This window comes from Oryctolagus cuniculus, chromosome 3 (genome assembly GCF_964237555.1).
Source record: "Oryctolagus cuniculus chromosome 3, mOryCun1.1, whole genome shotgun sequence".
In the NCBI taxonomy this organism is placed as follows: Eukaryota; Metazoa; Chordata; class Mammalia; order Lagomorpha; family Leporidae; genus Oryctolagus; species Oryctolagus cuniculus.
The window spans coordinates 99,621,568-99,648,731 of NC_091434.1; the positions used below are offsets into that span (position 1 = coordinate 99,621,568).

The 27,164-nt window shown below is 35.8% G+C and overlaps 1 protein-coding gene across 7 annotated transcripts in view; it reads right to left on the reverse strand.

Moving 5' to 3' along the window:
* The window catches only part of KYNU (kynureninase), a 228,983-nt gene that overhangs the window by 97,429 nt on the left and 104,390 nt on the right, over positions 1-27,164 (reverse strand). For all 7 annotated transcript variants that reach the window (XM_070071543.1, XM_017342822.3, XM_051849583.2 and 4 more), the window contains 4 exons: positions 20,832-20,893; positions 18,804-18,875; positions 17,570-17,644; positions 14,533-14,679 (listed from right to left, as the gene is read on the reverse strand). In XM_070071543.1, coding sequence (XP_069927644.1) covers positions 14,533-14,679; positions 17,570-17,644; positions 18,804-18,875; positions 20,832-20,893 — 356 coding nt within the window. The remainder of the gene's footprint in view (positions 1-14,532; positions 14,680-17,569; positions 17,645-18,803; positions 18,876-20,831; positions 20,894-27,164) is intronic.

Below are 27,164 nucleotides of genomic sequence, written 5' to 3' on the forward strand. Positions count from 1 at the left end.
GAGCTACGTGGAGACAGGGAGAGAGAGAGAGATCTTCCAACATTCATTCTTCAAATGGCTGCAACAGCCAGGACTGGGCCTGGCTGAAGACAGGCACCTCTGCCAGGTTTGCAACATGGGTGCAGGGGCCCAAGCACCTGGCCATCATCTACTGATTTCCCAGATGCATTAGCAGGGAGCTGGATCAGAAGTGGAGCCGCTGGAACTGGAAAAGGAATTCATTTGGGATGCTGGCACTGTAGGCAGCTTAACCAATTGAGTCACAGTGCAGGCCCCTCAGTTGTTTCCTTTACCAGAAATAAATAATGATGGTCTTTTTGCATTACTGAAATAATGATTATAAAGCCAGGAATAATGAAACTAATTCAGTAGCACTATTCTCTTCTACAGTCTTTCTCCACTTGGCAAGAATCACACACAAAAAGTTTGTTTGATTTATTTCAGAGACCTGTGATAGGGAAAAATAGCTTAAAGGTAATTTTTCAAGCTTAATTTAGTTAATTTAATATTTGATGACTTAATGGAATGGCTTGCATGTCCTAAGAGTGTCAAGGAATGGAAATAGAACTTGAAAAAAGAATTTAAATATTTACAAAAATTATCTTGATTTTTAGAGCAATTAGCCAATTAAAAGTAATTCTGTAGAAATTTCTGAAACCTAACTGAAAAGTGATTGCTGTTAAATATAAGAGTGGGAATAAGAGAGGGAAGAGATGTATAATTCAGGACATGCTCAAGCTGACTTACCTCAAACGGTAGAGTTAGAAACATACCAGGGGATTCCAATTCAATCCCATCAAGGTGGCATGTACTAATGCCATCTCACTAGTCCCAGTGATCAATTTCTGTTCACAATTGATCATAATGATAGGACTAAGAACCAAAGGGATCACATAAACAAGAATAGTGTCTGCAAATACTAGCTGATAGAATCAAAAAGGGAGAGAATGATCCAACATGGGAAGTGAGATACACAGCAGATCCATAGAATGGCAAATGTCCTAAACAGCACTCTGGCCTCAGAATCAGCCCTTAAGGCATGAGGATCCGGCTGAAAAGCCCATGAGAGTATTTCAGGCATGGAAAGCCAAGACACTCTGGAAACAAACAAACAAACAAAACAAACAAAAAAACCCTAAATGAAAGAACTCTGTGAGTGAGATCCCAGTGGCAAGAACGGGGCATCAAAGAAGGAGGTACCTTTCTCTGAAGGGAGGAGAGAACTTCCACTTTGACCATGGCCTTGTCTAAATATGATCAAAGTCAGTGAACTCAGGGGGCTTCCATAGCCTTGGCAGCTCATGACAAGAGCCTAGGTTGATTACTGATACCATAAACAAGAGTGTCAATTTGTTAAGTCAACAACAGGAGTCACTGTGCACTTACTCCTCATGTAGGATCTCTGTCCTTAATGTGCTGTACATTGAGATTTAATGCTATAACTAGTACTCAAACAGTATTTTTCACTTTATGTTTCTGTGTGGGAGCAAACTGTTGAAATCTTTACTTAATGTATGCTAAACTGATCTTCTGTATATAAAGAGAAACAAAAATGAATCTTGATGTGAATGGAAGGGGAGAGGGAGTGGGAAAGGGGAGGGTTGCAGGTGGGAGGGACGTTATGGGGGGGAAGCCATTGTAATCCATAAGCCGTTCTTTGGATAGTTATATTCATTAAATAAAAGTTAAAACAAAAGAAATTTCTGATGCTATTTAAATGAGAACACTGTTGCAATACTGTGATCCATCAAATTAGCCTGATCTCTATTGCTGAGGTACATACCCTTATCTATCCATTGTCCTAACAGGAATATATTTAAACAACTGGGAGTGTGCATTTTGAATAACAATTAAGATGATTCTTGGGAGGTCCACATGTCATGTTGGCATGGCTGGGTCAAGTCTCAGCTCCACTCTGATTCAAGCTTTCCACAATGAGAACCGGAGGTAGTAGGTTGTACTTAGGCCCTTGCCACCCATATGGTACACCAAAATTGAATTCCCCACTCATGGCTTCAGCCTGAATCAGTTACAGGAATTTGGGTAGTGAATGAGTAGATGCCAGATATCTCTGTCCATTGGTCTGTCTCTCCCTCTTTCTATCTTTCAAATAAAGTTAATGAAATAATTTTTAAAAAGTTAAATTCTGGGGGCTGGTGCTGTGGCATAGTGGGTAAAGCAGCCACCTGCGGTGTTGGCATCCCATATGGACACCAGTTTGAGACCCGGCTGCTCCACTCCGATCCAACTCTGCTGTGGCCTGGAAAAGCAGTGGAAGTTGGCCCAAATGCTTGGGCCCCTGCACCTGCCTGGGAGACCTGGAGGAAACTCCTGGCTCCTGGCTCCTGGCTTCAGATCAGTGCAGCTCCGGCCATTGCAACCACCTGGGGGGTGAACCAACAGATGGAAGATACCTCTCTCTCTCTCTCTTTCTTTCTCTCTCTCTTTGCTTCTCCTCTCTTTCTGTGTAACTCTCAAATAAAAAAATCTTTAAAAAAAAGTTAAATTATGCTCAAAGTACTATAATAAATCTGTGGTGTTCATGATGTTCATCCTCAGTCACTGAGCACTTGACTGACATAAGCTTCCTAAGTCTGAGAGTTCAAATAGTCAAAACAGACAGTTCAAAATGTGGTCCAACAATACCTTTGTCAGCATGCTACAAAAATATAATGGGAAGATAGATTTATCCTGACACAGAGGCACAAGAAAATTCAGATGATAAAAGTCAAATATTTCACCTTGGTTTTCTACAAGAGTCAGTCAGATAATATATGACTTGGGCTTGTATGATATGCATCACACTACCATTCATTTTAAAATCGCAATGTAGGTATGACTATAAGAAGTTTTGCTACTTGTGACTATTTCAGTATCAAGGATAGTATGTAGGTACAGGAGTTGTATGGAAGGGGTTAAACTCCATATAAGGTGAAAGACTATAACTCAGCCTTGATCTTTGTTACTCTTCTGGAATGGTGCTCCAATATTCCCAAACTTCCAATTTTTCAGAAGACACTTGGCATGAGGAGTTTTGAGATAAAATTCTGCGGGGAAATTAGGCACAGGAGGTAATTCAAAGATGGAGCCCAAAGGAATTAAGGTGGACAGAACCCAAAGTTGTTTACCACTAAAGCTAATTGGCCACGGAACATCAGGGGAAGTGACAACTGATGTCGAGTGTACAGACATTTGGCTAGTCCTATAAAAATCGCCTCATAAAATGACTGTTTAAGTGATTGGTTGGTCCTTATGCCCGGCCCCAATGACTCTGCAGTTTTGTGCTTTAAAAGGCTTTGTTATGTGTGCAATAAACGTGTTCTTGCTTGACTTGGCTCCCTGCTGCGTCTGATTGCCTCCGGGATAGTGAGGCTGGGAAATGGGCAAATGGCATGCTTACCTTTCCTGGGGCCCAGTCCATCCTCGTACAGGTAGACTAAAACCATGCAAAATTCCTTGGATCTTTATTACTGTCATGTGATTAAAACTTTAAAATACAGCATATTTGCTAAAACAGTGAGAGCTACACAAACAGAAACCTACAGATTAAAACCTGTAAAACAGAAAGTGTTTGGGTCCAGTACAAGTTAAGCCATCGCTTAGTACACTAGCATCCTATATGGACAGTGGTTGAGATCCAGCTGCTCCATTTCTAATCCAGGTCCCTGCTAATGCACCAAGGAAAGCAGTGGAAGATGGCCTTAACACTTGGGCCCCTGCCACCCATGTGAGAAATCCAGATGAATCTCCTGGTGTAGGCCTGGCCCAGCACTGGCCATGGCAGCAATTTGGGGAGTAGATGGAAGTTCTGTATGTGTTTGTGTGTGTGTGTGTGTGTGTGTTCTTCTCTCTTTGTAACTCTCCCTTTTAAATACATAGATATATCTAAAAAAAAAAAGGTAGTGTATGAGTTAGGGTGCTGACATAGAAAATCTTCACCTGTGAGAATTTCAGGTAAAGGGAAAGCTAAGAACAGAAACATGAATCTAGAAAGTATGACCTCTGGGCATGGAATATATACAAGCTTGGGTTGAGCTGACACTTATGTTACATAAAGTAGAGCAGTGGAAAATATAATGCTATAATTATGTGTAGATTCTAAGTAATTTATGTCTATATTAAATCAAAATAAACTTTTTTTGGTTCTATTCTACAAATCATGGAAGAATGATGGTCATCACTTGGGAAAATCATAACGTTGGGGATTTGTATTAGTGATATGTAGACCCCATAAAATATCCCCAGTGAAGTGCAGCTAACTTCTCAGGTGCATGGTGACTCTTAACTTGTCTATCTTGGTAGTAGGTATTTTAAAGCAACTGTTAATTCATCTAATACATGGCATTAAATGGAGACAGTCCAACTGAGATATGAACTGAAAGAATGCTTTCCCAGTGGATATCTTCCTAATGATTACTGTGTGAATCTGAAGTTAACTTCTCAAACAAATTTGCTTTCTGAAAATATTTACCCTCACAGTCAATTTGACATTACTGCATACAAGTCTATGGGATAATTCTTGAAGACATCTCTCTTAAATTCATTTCCTTGAAGTCGTATTTTTCAGAAAATATGATAGCTATCTTTGCCAACTATTGTCCATAGGATAGATTATCTTCTATGAAAATGAACATTTTCTCTTTAGCTCAATAACTCTTTGATATTGACATCCTTAATCCTGTTTATATAATTTACTTTATGAAGGAAGTGGATACTGAAGAATGATGTAGAGGAAAATCTCTCCCATTCTATTGAGGATTATTTTCTCGCAAAGTCTTCTGGAATCTTTGTTACCATGAGACAGGACCTTTCCTTTATACTCTTATGGAGGTTATCAAGTATTTAGAAGTATGTACATACCACGTTGGAACACTTACATTTTTTCAGCTTAAGACATAAAGGAAATTTTCTTAGTTAGTTAAGGGTCATGGAAAATAGAATATCTGAGACAATAAATCCTAGATAAGTGTTTTATAAAATGCCTATCACCCACAAAGAAAATAAAACCCTGTAAATTCAGTATTTCCCTTTGGAGGCTCTGGATGTATCTGTTAGGCCAATGAGTGGGCCTAGATGAAGAGAAGTAGCTATCCCTCATGGCTTTGATTTCAGTGGTTGCCGAAGCACAAATCCTCATTGACAGGAGACTTGATTTTTCTCAGATCTGTAAACCTAAAGCAACATTGGAGTCTAGACTCCTCTTCAATTGAAGAGTAATCATACTTTTTCACATGATTCATTTCATCAAAATCTTAAATGAAACAAATATACACAATGAAGTTTTCTTAGAAACAGCTGAAAAATCTCAGATTATTAGGCAGTAATCCTGACCAACATATTTTGACATTGGTTTTAGGTTCCCATCTAGATGGATTCAAGACTCCAGATGGTTTATTGCACATCTTAATAGAATGCTTATCTACTATTCACAAAGTGTACAGGCCAATTACATCTAAAATTTATATCATTTCCCCCTTTGTCCAAGCATTGGCCCAAGTTCCTTAATAAACACTTTTTTATGAGCAGATGCAGCACACGTTTTATTACCTAAGGACATATATGTCAAGTAATCCACAGGAGCTCCAAACTGACATTTGATTTCTTATGTTTATACAAAACCTGTCTTGAGGGAATGGGAAAAAATAAGAATTATCTCTTGAGAGATCAAAAAGCATTTTGTGCAGTATAAAATGAATCTGTTCCCTGGTACTCTCATCTTTTGTTTGATAGAAAGTTCTAAAATTCCTATCAAGATAGTATAGATGTATCATCACATTTATCCCTTCTTGTGCCATTCAAATCCATTCTTATCACTGAGGACAAAAGAAGTGAAAACAGAACATATCAACAATCTTTCTAAATTTTAAAATAAAGGTTTTCCTTTAAAGACTTTAAATGGCTTTCCATGAGTCTTCGAGAAGCTATGTCTTTGTTGGCCCTTCTTTATCTGGCTGTTGCCTATCTTGTAGACTCAATTCTTGCCCTTATTTTCTGAAATTCTACAATAAAAATATACTGCAATAGTTATTTCCTCACAATCCTATCAATGTTTAAATTTCTAGAATGGCCCTCATAATGCAGCCAGCCCCCTAGAGGAAATTGTTATCTTGTTAACTTCTACTCATATTTCTGTAATTGGATCTGATCTCATCTTCTCTAAGAAGGTCACCCTAACACTCCAGGGTAAATTAAGTGTTCCTATTTGGAACTCCATTTTTATAATTTATGACTCAAATATTGACTGAAAGATGGATCCAAATGCATGCTTGCTATACTTCAGAGAATACAGACATGATTCTTCTTATGCACTAATGATAAGATTTTACTGGGTGAACAGACAAGTGACTTTAATAGAAAAATGACTCTAATCTCTACAATTTCTAGTAGAGGTGGCTTAATATTGAACTTCTCATATTAAATTTCTATAAAAGAGGTTAATTTTTATGCATTAAAATTCACACATCATGCCAACTTATATTAAACACAAAAGTGTATGCTACTCATTTTTTCCAGCTAATTCTTTGTTCATGTCTTCATATCTCATGAGAGTGTTACTGATGGAACAAGGACATAAGCCTCAGCCATTTTAGGTTTCTTGTTACCCCTGCCTTCTTTTATGAGACCAGTTCAGTCTCACATCCTGTATTGTTCCCCATTCCAACACTGCATTCTTCCCCAGGTTTGGAAGCCAGTGGGCCAAACATGAAGAACCAGTATGGAGAAGCTCATCTCTTCCTACTGCCCCCCACAGCCCCACCTCTGGCCCACTTAAGAAATAAAAGGGCCCAGCCTGCTGGGGTCAGGGCCTCTGCCACATATTAGGTCTGTGAGCATGATGGCAGTTGGTCAACCTCTGCAGATTTATTTTCTCTGAATAAATTTGGTCTGGCTGTGAGTTCATATTCTGTCTCTGTTTTGTGCCTCTTTTCCTTACATTTTGGTGCCCTGTGTGAGGAGGCACCAATGTGCACTCTTCTAACAGTTACTATTTTTTGTTTTATTAATTCGTTAGAGTTAACTCCCAATTTTCAGGGCTTGGAGCATCACAGACAAGCTTCCTGCAGAAATGTGGGGGCTTGATTTATTATTTGTAGTCTAGAAGAATCTCAAATATATTTTGAAGAACAATTTTGGTCTTTTCTGAAGATAAGTGGATGTTTCATTGATCTGACTATTCATGTGTGACCACTCATATGTCATTTCAGGTACTTCTGATTTCATTAAGTGATATCTTGATTCACATCTCTACTCCTCTCTTAAATAATTACCTAATTTTTACACATATTGTTTGATGTATAATTGTGATCATTATTTATTAATAATTTTAGCTGCAATGCCTGGATCTAAGAAATGTTTGCACTCAAACTAACAAGCACCTCTCATCTTATTGTGCCCCACTTCACTGCATTCCACAGATATGTACTAATAATAATGTGTAGCAGCACTACATGGAGTGACTCTACCACCAATTTAATTGTTAATTGTTTCCCAACAATTTAATTGTTACCATTTTGTAGCAATAAAGTATTTCTAACTAAGTGCTATTGCACATTTCATTGACCACACTACAGTGTAAATGTAACTTTGATATGCTCTGGGGAGCCAAAATAGTTATGTGACTATTGTGATATAGAATTTATTGCTGTGGTCTCTAACCAAACTCATACTGTCTCCAAGGTATGCCTGTAAAAACTGCTACATGACAATAGTGGTTGGTAAATTAAAGTGAGAGTTTGCAGAATTTGATTTTTTAAGCTACCATTGCATTTCTTTCTTTTTTTTTTTTTTTATTTGACAGATAGAGTTAGACAGTGAGAGAGAGAGAGACAGAGAAAGGTCTTCCTTTCGTTGGTTCATCCCCTAAATGGACACTACGGCCAGAGCTGCGGCGATCCGAAGCTAGGAGCCAGGTGCTTCCTCTGGTTTCTCTTGTGGATGTAGGGGCCCAAGCACTTGGGCCATCCTCCACTGCCTTCCTAGGCCATAGCAGAGAGCTTGGACTGGAAGAGGAGCAACCAGGAACTATCGCATTTCAATTTTCAGTAGGTTAAATGAAAACAAACACACTAGCATCCACATACACTAAAATATTCAAAAGATTTGAGAAACAGAGAATCAGCCATTCTTTCATTCAACAAATATGAGAGTACTTCAAAATGTCATACAAAGATGGAATTTTAAGAAGTCTAAAGGACTTTTTTATGGTTATTATTCCATGAATTCCCAAGTAATAACTTCCAGCAACTCAGGCTACTATTCATTGTTTCTCACCAACTGGGCTTCTCTCAGTGGAGCTGGCTGGCACTCCTGTTGGAGCCCAAGTGCCTTTCTCTTTGGCTTCCTTCTTTTCCTGACTAATTTTTTTCACAAGTTTCAGGAAGCTATCTAGGCTCTTAGAGTTCTTGATATGCTTAATAGGCATATTAATTATCTTGACAAGCATCTTGTCCTCGAATTGTTTGTTCACAGCAGCACCAACAGCATGTGAGTAACCACGTAGACTCTTCCAATGTTAACACCTAGGGTCATTCCTTTTTGAACAGTACCCATTCACTTCATGTCCACAATATCACCTTTCTTGTAGATTGAGTTGCATGTGGTCAAAGGAACCACTCCATATTCTCTAAAAAGACTAGTGAATGTGTGATAGAAGTTGCTCCTCTTTCCCTTTGTGTTCCTCATTTTGGCGACTGGTTCTGGCCAAAAGACAGAAAAATGGAATTAAAAGTGTGTGTTTATTTTGGTGCGAACATAATTTTGAAATCAAATCATGTTTGTTTTTAATAATCTGTAAATTCTTGTATTATGAATTTATTTCTTAGCAAAAATATTTTTGCAGCAAAATAAGCTTATATTAATAATTCAGTTCTCCCATAAGCATTTTGAAGTGCCCTCATATTTATTTGGCACTCATTGGCTGCCAGTCATGAACTAAGTTCTATTACCCATTTTTGAGAAACTTGGGAGAGGGGTGGGGAACATGAATTTTTCATTAATTATTTAAGGCTAAGAGTATTAAAAGTTTAATTAGCCTATCACCTAACTTTAAAATTTCAGTCTAGTCTTGAGTCTTAATCAAGCTGCTTATTCTTTTTTCTTTTGTATTCTAACATACAAATGTTCAGTAAGAGTCCTTAGTTAAAATTTTTTATTACAAAGATACTTTAGTATAATCCTGGATATTAATACATTAAATGAGATACAATCACTTATATGAATGCTATTTTATATATTATATAAAAGTATATTAATGATATATTTTATTTTTATATAGAGTATACATATATAAAATACATTATCTCATATAGTTAATAATGCTATCAGTGCAATGGTGTTCCGCATCTCAGAGGGAGTGTCTTGCTCCGTCAACAACGTAATATGACTGAGCTCTAGTAAGCTGTTTTTAAGTACACAGTTAAGCTTCATTTCCCTGAGTGTTGGTCAGTAGAATATAAATGGAAACACTTTTTCCATTTTGAATGCAAAGGTATTAAGAAGTTAGTGTGCCCTTTCACATCCCTTTATCCCATTCTCTTGTCTGAATCCACAATTGGCTCTAGGATATGAAAGCCAAAGGACACAACACTAATCGTTGGGAATCTGAATTACCAAATAGAGAGAAAGTTGATCCCTTCCTGTTGCATGAGCAAGAAACATCTGTCACTATGAAGGTATTGTTTAATTTATTTATGAATAACCAAGAGCTGGTCTACCTCACTAAAACAGCTAGTGTGTTCCACTGTAAATAATTGTCACCTGTGCCTTATAATACAAACTGAGAAATTATAATATGTAGGAGAGTCTGAGAGTCTATTTCTTTTTTTTAAATGATCCATAGATATTCTGTTTTGCTGTCTTTGTATTTAGTTATGTCACCTTATCAATTTTCTAGGAAGCATTTTGAACTGTTTTGTGAAATAAGGTAAGAAAAAAGAAAGAAGAATAAAGACGTTTTCCCAGTTTATAAAAATAAATCTCTTCCTACAGAAAAACATTGCAAGAAGGAAGGAAGGAAGGTAAGTAGTTCAGTGGGAGGACAGGAGGGAGTAAAGGGAATGGGAAAATGAAAGGGTGTTAAGAGGAAAGAGGGAAACACAAACCATAAGATCCTATGGATGTATAATGGAACAATGTAAGAAAAACCTTGGGTTAGCAAATCCAGACCCCATTGTGAAATCCTTCTTCCTCATGCCCCTCTATTATTTGTCTATGAATGTGAAGAATTTTCTTGCCCATATTCTTCTTAATCTGTCACTTCAGAAGGCAAGTGAGTCATTTGTGGAACTCTGCTAGGTTTTTCTTGGAAAGATTTAGCACTTTGGATGAGTGGCACAGATGAAGCTGCACAGCTCCTTCTCCCGTATTCCTGCTCTGTGCCTTAAATAGAGAAGTAATATCCATCCGGATTTGCAACAACTATCTTGTGACCACAATGTGAGAAGTTGAGAAAATTCTAAGAGAACTCTGGAGATGTTACTCAGATACAGCTGGGCTGCACATTACAACCCAGCAGCTTCTCCCTCAAGTCATCCGTAGTGGGAAGAAGAAATCTCCATTTTTGTTTGTTAATTTTGACTGGAATTATTTCTTGCAGCTGAAAGCTCTCATATTAACTTCAGAAAAATTAAAGGAAAAATATATCCTGAGAAGATGGGATTGAATAGTGATTATCAAGGTCAAGAACAGGAAAGTTGAATGAAATGGTAGAGCAGGATGGTGGAATGAGAGAGTATAGACATCCTTTGGAGAGACAAATTTATTTAGGGCATACTGATTTCAAGGTGCATATGCAAAGTGCATCCAGATATAGTAGGAAGATTAGCCTCATTTTTTTTTATTCTTAGAGTAGCCTAGAGCTTTCACGTGGTATTTATTGGTGAGTATGTGTAGTAGTTAAAAATAACTTGTGATAGTAATGCAAAGGACAATGGACTCCTACACTCAGCGCATATACAGAAGAAAATATTCTTAGACCAAATAATAAAATACAGAAAACTTGTGCATATGGAAGTTAGGCAGAGCTCCATAAAGGCATTATATTATGTATGATGAAGTATCTAGTTTCCAAAAAAATATATGGATATAAATCTTCAAATATGTCTCTGGCCACCCTGTGGCCTTTCCTTGTAGTACAGTTCTCTCTTAACTGTAGTTTTTCTCAGCCTATGCCATTTGCCAGTATCTCAAATCTCCTCAGTTAAGAAAAGTCCCAGCATCTTAAATTCTTATCTTTAATTAATTAATTAGTGTACCTTTCCTATTTCATGACCATTAGAAATCTAGTATTTTCTCTTTCCTTCCGAATCAACTTCTATACCATCCACAAGTAAATTAGTAAAAGACAGTTTACCAAATAGAAAAATGTACAAGACACTTGAGCAAATGTTTCATAAAAGAACATATACAGGAAAATTCTCAACCTGATAAATAATCAGGAAAGTACAAATTTAAACTATAATTTGTTACTACTAAAAAATAATCTGAATAGCTAAAATTAAAAGATTAATGACAGCAGCTACCATTGTAGATGGAGAGCAACAGAAACTGTTGTATACACTGGTAAGAGTATTTATCAAATTTCTATAATCCCTTTGGAAAATTGGCATTATTGATTAGAAATGAATATACACATACCTTATGATCTAAGAATTCCACTTTTAGGTTTAAACTTAGTAGAATTGTATGTGAATATTGACCCAAATAAATTTATCAGGATGTCCAGAGATGCATTTATTGCAATACCCTCAAATGGATATAAAATCCAATATCTATCCTTTTGGTATTTAAAGGTAAGTTTTTTGGTCTATTTCACGCATTATAATAACATACTAAAGGAAAGAAAAACAAACAAAACTACAGCTAGATAAACCATGGATGGAGCTCAAAAACAGTAAGCAAATAATCCAAATAAAAATGTTTAATATGTGCACTTTTATAAAGCTCAAAGCTATACAACATTGAGTTATATGGTTAGGAGTCAGGAAAATGATAGCTTGGTTAAAGGGGAGCCTATGGTCTAAATATTGGTGTATCTCCTTACCCCAAAATTCACATGTTAGAACTTCACCCCCAACGTGATAGAGTTGAATGGGATTGCTGCTCTCATAAAAGTGGTTCTCGTGAGTATCCTTGCCCACATCTGCCACCTGAGTGTAGAGCAAAGAGTCTCCCACGAACCCAAAAGTGACGATCGCCAAGACGTTGATTCTTCTGATACCTTCATTGAGGGCTTCACAGCCTCCCAAACTGTGAGCAGTACATTGCTGTTGTTTTGGAACTATCTAGTGCAAGGCATTATTTTATGACATCCCTCCAAAAAAATAACAGGAGATAACAGGTAGTATTTGGAAGGAGGTAAAATTTCAAGATTCGGAATGATGGAAATATTCTGTTCCTTGATGGGAGTGATATTTATAAGGTCTAGATATAACTCACAAATCCATTCACTTATAATTTGTGTTGCTTTTGTACACGTGTGCTTCTTGAATTCAGATATTTCTCCAACTTCATACCCCTGCTTTCCTACTCACTGACTGACTGCTCATTCCAACATCACTTTCGGTTTCTGAGATGCTCGAGATTTCTGGAAACATGCTCTTTTGCCCCACTCTGGTCAATCCTAGCAGCAACTGCTTTAAGCATTTTCCCCTAGAATTTCCTATCTCTTTTGTGATTGTCATCTTTAATTTTCTCTCTGCCTCTCTCTTCCACTTTATCTTCATAGGCCACCCAAGAGAGTTATGTAAGTCCACATTTTAAAGAACTCTTCCCAAACTCAGTTGAGAATGGGAGTCTTGTCTAGCAAGAAGGTAAACACTTGTTAGAATAATTTTGATAGTAGATAAATCTATGTCTCCTCTTTTTCTATTTTGTTCCCATGGTATCCTAGCAGTTACATTTAGACAGAAATGGTTCATTTCCGCCTTCACTTATTTGATGGAGAGTTTCATAAGAATTTGAGTTGATAGACACTTACTAGATTTTTTAAGTGGAAAAAAGCCTATGGAACACTTAAAAATGACTATAGCAATCAGTACTCTTAGTATTGAGAACTACATATAAATTCTAATAAATAAAATGATTTTACTTTTAATGGCAAATAAAAGAAAGTGTGTATCTGGGCAAGTTCTCATGACTTCACATTCATTGAGGATAGTTGTAGGTAGAGAAATTACCACCTACTAACAAAATGTGTTCCAAATCAATAGTTTTTTTTTTTTTTTTTTTTTTTTTTTATATACTTCCTTCTCACATTGGAACTTTGAGGTAGATGGTGTTAGTCCAAGTAAGTGTCTCTGGAAAAAAGACTCCAAGAAGGCAAAATAAGTTGCCCTAGATCATATAAAAATTGAGTAACCTATCTAAGATTTGAATCTCTGGTTGTGTGATTCCTGAACTCAAAGCGTTTCTTCTGTTTCCTCCTGTCTCACATTTATGAAGGTTAATGAGACATGCTTGTATACCAAGGGAACTGGGACTGCTGATTACTTGCCTAACACTTTAAAATGTGATTTTTTTTATTGGCCTCTCTTTATTTTGGTGCTTAACATTTAATATCTAAATTAAGAAGACATTATCTTTATATCTTTTGTAATGCTGCAGTTTCACAGTTATCCATCAAACCAGTTGGAAGTCGTGGTTGGAAATTCCTAGAGACTGCTGATAACGATGCTAAATTTCTTTTCATTAGTTCCATTCATTAGCTTCAATAACTGAATATATTAAGTAGACCTCACACATAGATGAGACCCATAACTTATTAATGTTCAGAATAAAATTCGATTGTCACCTTTTTAAATACATGAGTTGATTGTGGAATCAAATAGAACTGTTATTTAAGAATTTTAAATTCAAATTGAGACTACTGAATGCTGCTCCCTCACTGATTTCTTTTCTCAGGTAAATAAATACTAAGAATATGTTTGACATTTACTTACTTATATATAAGGAATCAAGATTTCAAAATGATAAATTTTTAAGTGTAATTTATGATACATAGGAAAATATCTTTCATAATAGGCACTACAGTAATTTATTGAGATTTTGAAGAATAAAATGGTCTCCTTGAAGACACTGGTATAAAACTCCATCTGCTGAAAAATGTTAACTCTTCATTCCTCCATCTTTAGGTACCTAGAGTTTAAAACTGATTTACATTGAGAATGAGTTATATGACACAGTCCCAAAATTGGGTTTTTAGCAGTCCTCGTGCATAGCTGCATAGTTATTAAACTAAGTATTTTTTTCTGTTTCTTGCTGACCTAGTACCAATGACACCATCTACAGGAAGTTTGCCTGTCCTACATGTTGCTGGAAGGTAAACACTGAGAGAGAAGTAATAAGGAGGTAAGGCCACAGAAGGCAAAAGTGGGTTAAATAAAATTACCTAAGGCAAAAAATAATAGAAAAATGGTGTACTCATTTTATAACTCGTAACAACTATAAAACACAGACAGAAACAAAAGTGTTTTACTGGAAGGGCAGTTAGAACATTGTTCTGTAGAGTGATCATGGGGGAAATGTTGTGCATACCTTTGCTTGTCCAGCTTTTGTGATGGCAGGCATATCCAAGAGCTGCCCAGAATAAAAATGCACGCCAGAAAACAGAATCACAGCAATAGAGTCTCCTTCCTTCTCAATCACCTCAAGAATATCCTCCATTCTTAAGATTTCTTCTCCCTAAGTCAAATGAGGAACAGTTTCATCATATTAACAATAATAAATTTGTCATTTCATATTTAGCAACCTCAATTTCACCATTAGTCATTTATCAATATAAAAATATTGTAGTGTACCATTCTTAACCATTGGCTTGACAGAGGTATAAAACAAAGTTTTACAAACTATTTAAAATTAAAGGTAAAGTTTTTCAAGTTCATGACAAAACTCTGGCAAAAGTGTAGGATAAGGCTTTTATTATTAAGAGATAGCAATAAAATAATGAAATGAGTTTTTAAAGTATAAGTCTTTATAAAACTGTTTGAATTAGCCTCCAGTTTTCAATTAATCTTTACTATACATGTACTTGTCAGTTGTTTTCTTCTTATTCCTACCCAATAAAAAAATAGAAAGCACTAAAAGGCCATGAATTATTATATAGCAATATAAATTTGTTGGAAATTAGTTCTACTTATGAATCTAATATCATGTTGTTATTTTTTTCCAGAAATAAAAACTTACATTTCTTATATCTGTATATCACTTAACCAGGGTCCTCTATTACCTTACAAAAAAAATCTCTGCTAAATTGTTATAAAGATCAAAACTCAAAGATGAAGAAAAATATTAGTAAAATTATTATTTTCCCCTTATTTTTATTATTTATTTATTTTATTATTTATTTATTATTTATTTATTATTATTTATTATTATTATTTTCCCCTTATGTCTCTACTATAATGAATGCCTGATTACATAATAAAAACTGTGAAAAAACTTAGATTTTTATCTTGCAAACAATTTAAGCTGAAAAACATCAGTTAAATACAAAACATCTATTTGCACCACAAGAATTCTGTTCTCCTTACTTAGTTTCCATGTATTCTCTCCAATACTAAATCTTACATTATTTTGAGGTCAATGCATCATTAATCAGATTAATATTTTTGGAAACTTAAGATATTCATAAATTATCCTTTAGTTATTATTTTTCATAATTATTTATATTTGCCAGTTACAGTACTCCACATTACATGTGTGTCTATGTGCATATATGTTTGTGTAATATACTCTTTGTTAGAAGAAACCTGGAATCTGTATGGCATCTAAAAATACAAGATTGATATTAAAAAGACGAGGAATTTAGAAATTGCAAGGAAAATTCTAACTAAGATTAGTAACTTGGGAATATAAAACTATTCTTTTTTTTAAATGAACCAAGTTTTTCATTTTTTGTTTATTGGAGAGGCAGAGAGACAAGGAAAAAGATAGACAGAGAAGGGTTCATTTGCTGATTGACTCCCCAGATGCCTGAGATGGTTGTGTCTGGGCCAAGGCCAAAGCCAGGAGCTGAGAGCTCAATCCAAGTGTCCCATTTGAGTGGAAGAGACCCAGCTACTTGAGCCAGCACTGCTGCCTCCTATGGTCTGGTTAGCAGGAAGCTCAGTCAGGAGTTAGAGCCCAGTATTGAACCCAGGTTCTCTGATAGGGGATGAGTGTCCTAGTACATGTCTTAACCATTAAGCCAAATGCCCTTCTCACAGACTCTGTATTCTTAAGAGAATCTAAAAAGGTCTGTCTACCATAATGTAAAAAAGGTACCAAAGTGTCATAGAGAATAATGTTCAATTAATTTCTTTAAAGAAACAGTATTTGTCAAATAAGAATTGTATTTCTCAATGAGAAAATATAGTCCTCTCCTATAGATTTGCTCCTATTTATTTATTTATCTATTTATTTATTAATTTTAAAGCTTTTATTTAATGAATGAATTTTTCATAGGTACAACTTTAGGAAAATATTGGTTCTTTCCCCCATACCCTCATCCCACCTTGACTCTTGTCTATTTATACTAAAAAATGGTCCCAAGGTTATGACTCACTATGTGACTCCAAACAATAATTATTTATAATATGAAAATTTGTGGTTATTAGTGGCAGTATTCATTTATACTAAAAATTAGAGATTCATATGTGACATATGTAATAGCTATCTTCTCCCAGGTGTGAAACTTTTTATTATGTTAATTTATTGCGTGTTGGCAAATAGAAGTGAATAGAACAGGTCCTTAATTTCTTCAAAGTAATTCTGGGTTGAAAGAAGTAATTATTCAAACATTGGCTTAAAAGACTATGAGCATTCCATATTAAACCTGAAATTTATTTTGTATGATTCTCTTACTGCCAAATTATACTAGCTGCAGGGTTTATATGTCAAAGTCTGTAAAACTTAGTTTTATGTCTCTATTAAGGTATAGTATGCAGTACTGTAGACCTTGAACATATGGTAAACTGTATTAAATGTACCTTTTGTTACCTCTTTAAATATAAAGGAATCTCAAGCCAATAAAATAACTTTCCCATAGTCACATAATCTGTACATTGGAGGGCCTGCTATTCCATGGAAGTATATAACCCACGCTGTAAAACTCAAGCCCTTCTCACTATATGACATTCCATTCTCCATTCTTATCTAAACACAATGGCAAATGTTTGATACTTAAAAGTAAGAAGGAATGTGAGAGATTAAGTCATGACAGCATTTCAAAAATGCCATTGGGCTCTAGCCTGATTTTAATGGTGTCCCTGAGTCGTGACATTTGAAATTAACAATGATATATACCCAATGCTACTCCCCTCCTATCCTGCTGAAGAATACAGCATATTCCAGTGGTATAAATAGGAAAATAGTTTGTTTGCCATATGGTTAGCCCTTGAAAATGAAAATAAATACACTTCTGAGTTATTCTTTATTTTAAACAAAATGATCTCACAGTTACAGAAGTTTAGATCTTTTATACTTTTTTGAAAGTTCCATTAAAATAATGAAGATAATAAGATTTTGAGGAAAATGAAGAAAACAATCAATACTAAATAGAAGCATGATGAATATTTATTTCTTTCTCATATACCTCTCTTGGCTTTATAATCCGCATACTTTTCTCAACATTAAGTCCATGAAGTTGAAGCTGTGACTCAATAGCATACTGGAAAGGGAATATGATTTATGTATTAAATCAAACCCAAGACACACAAGTACACTGAAATAGCAAATCTGAAAATAATAATAAAATATCAATAAAGACATATCATATTAAGTCCAAGGTCAAGGTTAAAAGTAACTGAGTACACCAGAGAAAAACCACTTAGTATGATTTATTTGCAAGCATCCCAACATTCTTTGAAATACTTCATATTTGACATGAATGGAAATGTAGCATTCATCTAGACCTTAATGGTTACAAGAGATTTTTTAAATATGATGTTAGATCACCTAATCTAGTTCAAAAGTAGAACTTGCAAAATAACTGAAATGAATAGTATATACTCATTATGCTTGAACACAAGCTATAGAAATAGCTCACTCTAAAAATACTAAATTAATGAAGAAAGGGCATTAAAAATTTACTTATTTGAGAGTATAAGATATGCATGGCAATTACAAAGGCTCTGATTTCTTTCAGGATGTTATGGTTTCTTTATAGTAGTATAATGACTATTAATTTTGACATAATTTTTAGATGCCCTAAAATTATAAGATATGAACCAGAGCAGTTAACAGTAATAATACAAAACATTGAAACTGAAATATGTTATTTACGTTTATCTGTGTCAAGAATAATCAAATTTTTTCTCAATTGAATTGATCATAATGTTGCAGTATGATATTGTTTACTAAACCACAGAAATGTTTTTAATCTTTAATAATGCTTGATAATAAGAAATCAATAATTGTTAGAGTGCTATGAAAACAAACAGAAAAGTAAAAGTTTATATTTCAACTCTACAGATAAAGCATTAAGCACTGGAGTTTGTATTGATTTGATTTTGTAAAATAAGACAGCAACAATAATTAATGAAACATTTATAACTACACTTGATTTAGACCATTGTTTTGCTCAATGTCTTTAAAAACACTAATAAATCAATGTACCTATTCAATTCTTTCCTCCCTAAACACATGTTCTACTGACCAAAGAAATAAAGCAACAATCTATAAGAAATGCCTAAATCAAAAGCATTTGACAGATTTTTATTGTAAGGTTACTTGGAAAAGACTACTGAATAAACACTGAAGTCAAACAAATGATCAGCTTCTCTAGGAAGAATAGAAAGAGCATAAATATTATTTGAAGAAATCCTTACATGATCAGAAGGGAAGGCTTTGGCTTCTAGAAGAATTTTATGCCGTTTTGGTGTAGGCTTAAAGAATGATAACTACAATGAAATGGATTTATTGAGAAAGCATTAATGCACAATTTATACATTTGCTCATTTTATGTCACATTTTCATTTTACAATCTCCAACACATTAAAGGCATTTATTAATTAAACATTTAAAGTTATCAGGGGTACCTTTTCAATTTACCTTGTTCCCAAATAATTATAAAAACAAAGATATTGGCTGATTATGCTTATTTTCAGAAAAGCAAACTTGAGTGGGGGGCTGGAATGGCAATCAGATAAAAACAAATTCTCACATTTAATTGAAAAATTATCTTCTCATAGCACTTTAATCGCAACTTCTTTAGTATAAGATTGTGACATGTTCTACAGATTTTTTCTTTATATTGATGGACTTTACACTGTCAGCTGAGCTTTCTCCACACATCATTCCCACTGCTTTATTATTTTATTATTTTCTTTGAGCTTATTTTTTTAAAAAGATTTATTTAATATTTGAAAGTCAGAGTTACACAGAGAGAGAACGAGAGGCAGAGAGAGATGTCGTCCATAGCTGGATCGGAAGTGGAGCAGCCGGGACATGAATTGGCCACATGGGATGCTGGTACTGCAGGCAGTGTCTTTTGCCCGCTATGCATAGCGTCGGTCCCCTGTGAGCTTATTTTTGTTTCACCCAAAAGTACCTCAGCCCCACCGTGAAACAAGAGGCACCAGTGCACCCACTGTCTAGGGGGACCCTTTTCTTTCTGCAAATAGTTCCTGGAGAATGAGGTTGCAAATAAGTACAGCAGTTATTGTTAAGTGATGTCGATCACTGGATGGCATGCTAGAGGAATTTTCACATATTACCATATTTAATCCTGCTAAGTATCTATGAGGTAGGTATTATTGTCCTCATTTTTAAACAGGAGAATATTAAGAATTAGAGATGCTACAAACCTTGCCCAAGATCAGAGAGGCATTGAGTAACTTGCCTGTAAATCAAGTCCAGGGATGTCTAAATTTATAATATATTTATATGACTTTGTAAAAAGTGAAGTCAAAGCCGGCATCGTGGCTCACTAGGCTAATCCTCCACCTTGTGGCACCGACACACCGGGTTCTAGTCCCGGTCGGGGCGCCGGATTCTGTCCTGGTTGCCCCTCTTCCAGGCCAGCTCTCTGCTGTGGCCAGGGAGTGCAGTGGAGGATGGCCCAAGTGCTTGGGCCCTGCACACCATGGGAGACCAGGAGAAGCACCTGGCTCCTGCCATTGGATCAGCGTGGTGCACCGGCTGCAGCGCGCCGGCTGTGGCGGCCATTGGAGGATGAACCAAAGGCAAAGGAAGACCTTCCTCTCTGTCTCTCTCTCTCACTGTCCACTCTGCCTGTCAAAAAAAAAAAAAAAAAGTGAAGTCAAAATTTTCCAAATCATAGGGTAATGGTCATATCACAAACACCACAATCAAAATTAAGACTATATGAGTATGTGTCATTTTAAGAAAACTGTGTTGAGTACTTAAAATGTGAGAAATATTTTATTAACTATTCAAGGCACTGGTGACCTTTTCCTACATAATTTTAATTTCCAAGTGTTTCTTAACATATTTCTTATAACCTATAACACAAAAGTATACTGATCCATAACCCTACTGTGTGAAAATCAGTGTATTGGAAAACTTCCTAAAAAACTCAATGCTTTGCTAACATGATTGTTCTGTGTACTGAAAGATGTTTTCCTTTTTACCCACCATATCTCTTGTTCCTTACATTCTGAGATAAGCACTGTTGATTATTATATAGCTCTTTGCCAAAGTCAACTCTTCCATGATGATGCAGAGGCTGTTATACTATTGTTCAGCATTTGCTGGTAAAAATTAAAATAACCTCACAACTTTCACATCTGTAAACCACATAGACGTGAATCATAGATGCTCATGAATTAAAGATAAGAAAACATCAGACTCTATAATTAAGAGTATTCTAAACATTTGTGGGAAAGGAGACTTACCAGTAGGAGATGTAAATTGACGGTCAAAGCATTCATTAGAGCTATTTCTTTCTCATTAGCTCCTGTAAAATAAACATATCATAATTTAAATGCTACTAGTTGTTCTAGAGATACTGGAAAAAACCAGGGTAGGAAGGCTTCACTCATCCATTCTAATATTTTTAGAGATAAGGGCATACTTGATGTGTCATCATAAAGAAATGGAAGTTGTCCCTCTTGCCTCTTTTTATCAAATGAAATCTGGACTCACATGCACATAGCTACCTAAAATTATTTTTCCCTTTTGAAGCAGTAAATAACAACAAAATAATGAAGCATTTACTTTTTCCTATAAAGTAAAAATGATTTATCCCATTATCAACTAGTTTTCCAATTCCCAAAGAATTCATTTTTGTGCTACATGTATCTTCAGAAGGAATCTAAAAAGACATAAAGGCCAATCACATTTCTAAAGCTGGTCATTTCTAACATCAAATTAGGATATATACCTTTAAGAAAAAAAAAAGGCTATTTTGTGAAACATAATTCACTGTTATTGTAGTGAGACATATAATACTTTCTAAGGGCTGGCGCGGGGCTCACTTGGTTAATCCTCTGCCTGCAGCGCCAGCATCCCATATGGGCACCGGGTTCTAGTCCTGGTTACTTCTCTTCCAGTCCAGCTCTCTGCTGTGGCCTGGGAGGGCAGTGGAGCACGGCCCAAGTGCTTGGGCCCTGCACCCGCATGGGAGACCAGGAGAAGTACCTGGCTCCTGGCTTCAGATCAGCACAGTCCTGGCTGTAGCATCCATTTGGGGGTGGTGAACCAACGGAAGGAAGACCTTTATCTGTGTGTGTCTCTCTCTCACTAACTCTATCTGTCAAATTTAAAAAAAAAAAAATTAATACTTTCTAAGACAAAAATGCTACCTAGCAAAGTAAAATGACCTAAATTGCTCTGTAGTTGATTCATAAGCACTGAGATAAAAGATGATACAACTGTGTATTATATGGTGAAAACATGCAAAATTACCTACTCCGTAAACATAATCTGATCTAATTCCTATTAACAACAATTTAGTCACTAGAGACAGACCCAGAGACAGACAACACATTGGTTAAGAATGCAGAACATAACAATAATAGTAATACCTTCACTGTTGTGAGTTTGAATTTATTTATTTCAAAGGTACAGCAAGAGGGAGAGCACATGAGAGAGATCATCCTTCTTCTTGTACACTCTAAATGGATGCAACAGTCAGGGCTGTTCAGGATTAATTTAGGAAAAAGGAACTCCATTCTGATCTCCCACATGAGAGGCAGGGGCCTAAGTAGTTCGATCATCTTCACTGCTTTCCCAGCCACATTAGCAGAAAGCTGGATCAGATTAGCCAGTACACAAACACGTACTCTGATAAGAGATGCTAGCATTGCAAATGGCAACTTAACCCCTGCATCACCAGGCTATCCCCTGTATAAGATTTTTAAAGGCAATTAGTCCTGTATAATCAGAATATTGCTTAAAAAATGGGCTACATATCTTAATGTTTATAGACGACTGAAACACATATAAAACAAACCCTATATTTTGCATTGAAAATATTACTTTAAACAGTTCCATTTTATAAGAATAGAGAGTAAAGCAGAATGATAAATCTAATAATTCCAGGATAAGTTCACTTGAGGGGAAACCATTGGAGGTAAGTGTGTAACTTAAGAATTTATATTTCAACGCAGCTATTCAAGGAGGGTCCATATTTTCATCTAGTCAAGGAACACTTTTGTTGCATATGCCACATGTATTGCTCCATCTGGTAGGCAAACACATAGCAGGTGTTGAAAGATGTATCCCCAGCAATTGTAAAGTGAATAACGTCTGAAATCGAGGGACAATTAAAACAATCATTCTACATCCCTAGCACTAAACAAAATTCCTCTTAGACATACCTGACAGATGTGATAGGCTTATGTCACATATAGCAGATTAAGCCTTCTCCTAAATAGCAAATTTCTTTAATAGGTTACAAAGGAGGATGGTATTGTGGTTTAGCAGGAAAAACTGCAGCGTGCAATGCCTGCATCCATATGGGTGCAGTTTTGAGTCTGAGCTGCTCCACTTCATTGTTGTGGCCATTTGGGGAGTGAACCACAAGATGGAAGATTTCTCTCTCCTACCCCTACTCCAACTCAGTAACTCTACCTTTTGAGTAAATAAAAATAAAATCTTAAAAGATTTTAAAGGTGCCACCTTTATTATACTTGCTTCTCTACATCATGGTATGAATTTCTGCTGTTACTTCTAAAACAAATCATCATCTAAGGTTCCTAACCTGATCCATCTTTTGATTTCCTGTGGGCTACCTACACCTGCAGGCCCAGCATTCCATATGGGTGCCAGCTCAAGTCCCAGCTACTCCACTTCTGAGCCATCTGCCTGCCAATACACCTGGGAAAGCAGTGGAGGATCACCCAAACACTTATGCCCCTGTACTATCTGGGAGACCCAGAAGAAGCTCTAGCTGCAGACTTTGGCCTGGCTCAGCCCTGGCCATTGAGACCATTTGGGGAGTGAACAAGTGGATGGAAAACTTCTCTGTCTCTCCTTCTTTCTTTCAGTAACTCTGCCTTTCAAATAAATAAAATAAATCACTTTTAAAAAGTGTGATTATTTGGAGGGAGAGTGAAAGGAGGAATGCAAAGACAAGTGATTAGTAGAAGGAGAAGCATGAGAGAGAATATAGTGAGAACAAGAAAACTGAAGAACAAAACATTAGTTATCACAAAATGAAATCAAAGAAATACAAGAGGGGAAAGGAGCAGAGATTTTCTACAGAAGTTCAGATATTTTATCTTTGCTTGAACAGTCTATTCTGCTTAAAATAATTACATATAAGCCATGATCTGCAGCATTCACATCCCATGTGGGCACCACTTGGACTCCCGGCTGCTCCACTTCTGATCCGGCTCCCCGCTGGTGTGCCTTGGAAAACAGTGGAGGATGACCCTCATCCTTGGCCCCCTGAACTCATGTACGTGATATGCATGAACCTCCTGTCTTCAGTCCAGCCCAGCCCTGGCTGTTGTGGCTCTCTGGGGATTGAACCACGAGATAGAAGATCTGTCTGTCTCTCTCCTCTCTTCCTGTAACTCTGTCTTTCAAATAAATAAATCTTAAAAAAAGAGATAATTATGGATTCCTGAGAAATTTTGGTCATTCAAACCACCCAGTCTTCGTTTGGGATCACCTAAAAATGTTCTAGCCTGAGAATGTGATGAACCTGCAGTCATGCTCATTCCCACACTGGTGGGCAGAAGTATTCCATAGTTACACTTCTGATATGACACTGAGCATTCTATACCTCACTTTAAATAGCATGCTTACAAGTGGACCAATTCTTTGTAAATAATCCCTGTCTGAATTAACAAATTTGTACATACACACATACACATATACACATACTCCTCCACTGGACCTCTTTTAGTTAAATTAAGAACTTCATAAAAGACTATCCTCGCCTGCTGCTGAAATTTGTCCAAGGGCAGGATCAGTGTGTTAAGCATGCATGCAAGTGCACAGAATATGTCAGGTTGGTGGTAATATGAGTTTCAAAACATTAACAGAAATTTTTGTTTCACATATAAAGTAAAGGCACTGAAGAATCAAGCACTCCTAACATCAAAGAGTTACCAATCAGTTTGATTTTTAGTTTATTTTCAAAAGAAAATATACCTAATTGACCTATTTCTTCTTATTCAAATTATATCTTTGAGATCAACATTGTTCTGAGATATTTCAATATCATCAACATTCTATAAGAAAATAAACCTATTTTAAAAAGTAAGCAAGTTATTTCAAGTTGCTTTTCTTTGTTCCTTTTCTTTCTCTTAAGAGCCTTGTTTTGAATCAATGTGGAAACATTAAGAACTACAAGTATTTGGGGTCAAAATTTTTTAAAAAGCTTTGAGAAAGCTTATCAAGATCTAAAAGTATCTATTTTTTAAAAACATCATTTATAACTCACTGCAATAAATGTCAAGATTTGAATCATACCATCTCAGACAGGAATGATCCAGAGCTCTTATCTGAAGAGTGTTTGTATGCTTGTTTATAACAAGTTCATTTATTTACTGAATACCTTCTTTTGCTTTACCAAAAGGTGAAACAAGTTAAATGAAGCATTAGTTTCTTTTCCCAAACCATGGCCAGCCAACATTTAGAGAACTATTACTAGTGTTGAAAATTATTAACACCTGACTTATTTCACAATCTTTACAATAAACCAATGAGGTATATGAAGTATTGTCTTTGATTTTTTTTCATTTTATCAATGAACTAACACAATGTATCTTGGAAAAAAATAAAACAAGAATCTTTGATTGAGATTACCTATGGAAGCACGGTTAATACAATATATTCAAATACAAAAGACCCTGGTTCAAACCAATTTCTCCTGTGTCTTTCTAATCCTAACATAATTTCAAATCTTTTTTTATAAAGTAAGGATGACAAGTTCCCAAGCTTCCTAACACTGGATAATGGCAGTGAACAGAACAGCAAGTGACCACTACTCAGTGTCAAGATTCTTAACTTTGCCCCAAGAAAAAATTCATGACAAAGTCAAAGAGCAGCAAATAGCAAGCAGCAGAATTTCATTGAGAAAATAAAAGCACACGTGCCAAAGTTAGAGTGCAGACTCTTGGATAGACACGACCTGACCTGCTTTTAACATTATAAGGAAAAGTACATCTTAATACAGATAGGGAATATTCATGTTTTTTTTTTTTTTTTTACAAATTAGGTGGAAATTTCCATAAATCTAGCTGACATACCTTCTGGTTCATTATTTGGTCCTGTGTTTCCTGTCATGACTGCTGGTAGGTGTGTCAAATAGTGTGCTGATGTATCACAATCAATGCATAATGAATTCTAGGTCAATCTAGATCAGCCCTGGCCCCTTAACTGGAATAAATCTAGTTAGGCAGTTTGTCAGTCTACAAAAAAGCAGGAAAATCCATAGTCCATATCCTGAAGGACTTGGGATAACAGTAACTATCCCCGAGTAGGTCAGTTGCTCTCCCTGCCTTCTTATTTCAATAAGACACTTCTTAAGGCTTTTGTTCCTGCCATATCTGTTCTGTGTATTTTATTAAGCAGATGCCAATGTCATAATGGATTTAGTTGCCTGGTCTGTAGTCAGGCAAATTTCGTATACTTCTTTCTCCAGTTTTCAAGTGTCAAGTTGCTGTGGTCTCTAGAGGTATGCAGGCTGATGGTCTGTTACTGTTAGGGGAAAGCTGCCAGGAATTATTTTTTTTCTCAGTGTCAAGCGCAAGTTTCATAAACAAATATATGTTTTATTACAACATTTTTATAAGCCCAAATTAAGCTTAATAAAATTAATATTCATTAGTAATTCTGTTTCTAAAACTTTGATAATATAACATTATTTATAAAGGAAAGTTGTTTTGCAGAATTGTTGGCTATACATGTTTTATTAATAGCTTTTGCCTTCCTAGGAAACTGAAACTCTTTATGTCTATGAATAAATGCAGTCTTTCCCTGTCTCATTCTCTTCTATATCTCATATAGGTAAAGAGACAATAATGGATCAGGAAAAAATAATCCAAGGGAAGGCATCACCACATCCAGAAGGGATGCCTCCAAACTTCTCCCATTGCTGGCAACCTGAGTCACTTCTGTAGTGAAGCCACGGTTCAGAACCAGCACTGACAGCAAATGTCCAACAGAACTGTCAAATGCATCCCTGTGATGGCTGATAGCTTTTGTACCATTATAATAGAATTGCTATGCTGATACTCCTACTCCCATCATGCATCAGATGCCATGACACTTCTGAGACTTCCCAATCAACTAGAAATTTGTCAGTTACAAAATTCCTGTAAATCCCTGCCACTGGCTGAAAAATTCTACTCAAAGCACCATTCTGTGCCTCCAGATCACATAATGGAATGACCTCGAACCTCATGGGTTGCAACTCACTCCATAGCATGTCTGTACTCTCTCTTGAGTGTGTACTTTTGCTTTGCCAAAAATATTATTCCTCTGTTAAACTTTATGTCTCATCATTGAGGTGTTTCTTTTTTTTTTTTTTTTTTTTTTAGTATATCATGGATAAGAACCTGGGTCCTTCAACCTCCCAATATATCTACTATCAGTTTGCACACATAACAAATGTATTATCCTCCTGTCATTTCATTTTGAGAAATTTTGTGATGATATGAAAACTGTTGTTTTAAGAACCTGAAAATCCCATTATGACCCAAATATACTATTTGTTTGCTCATGACTAAATATTTTTGATATTTAACATTTGATCAGATTTTTCTCAGAAC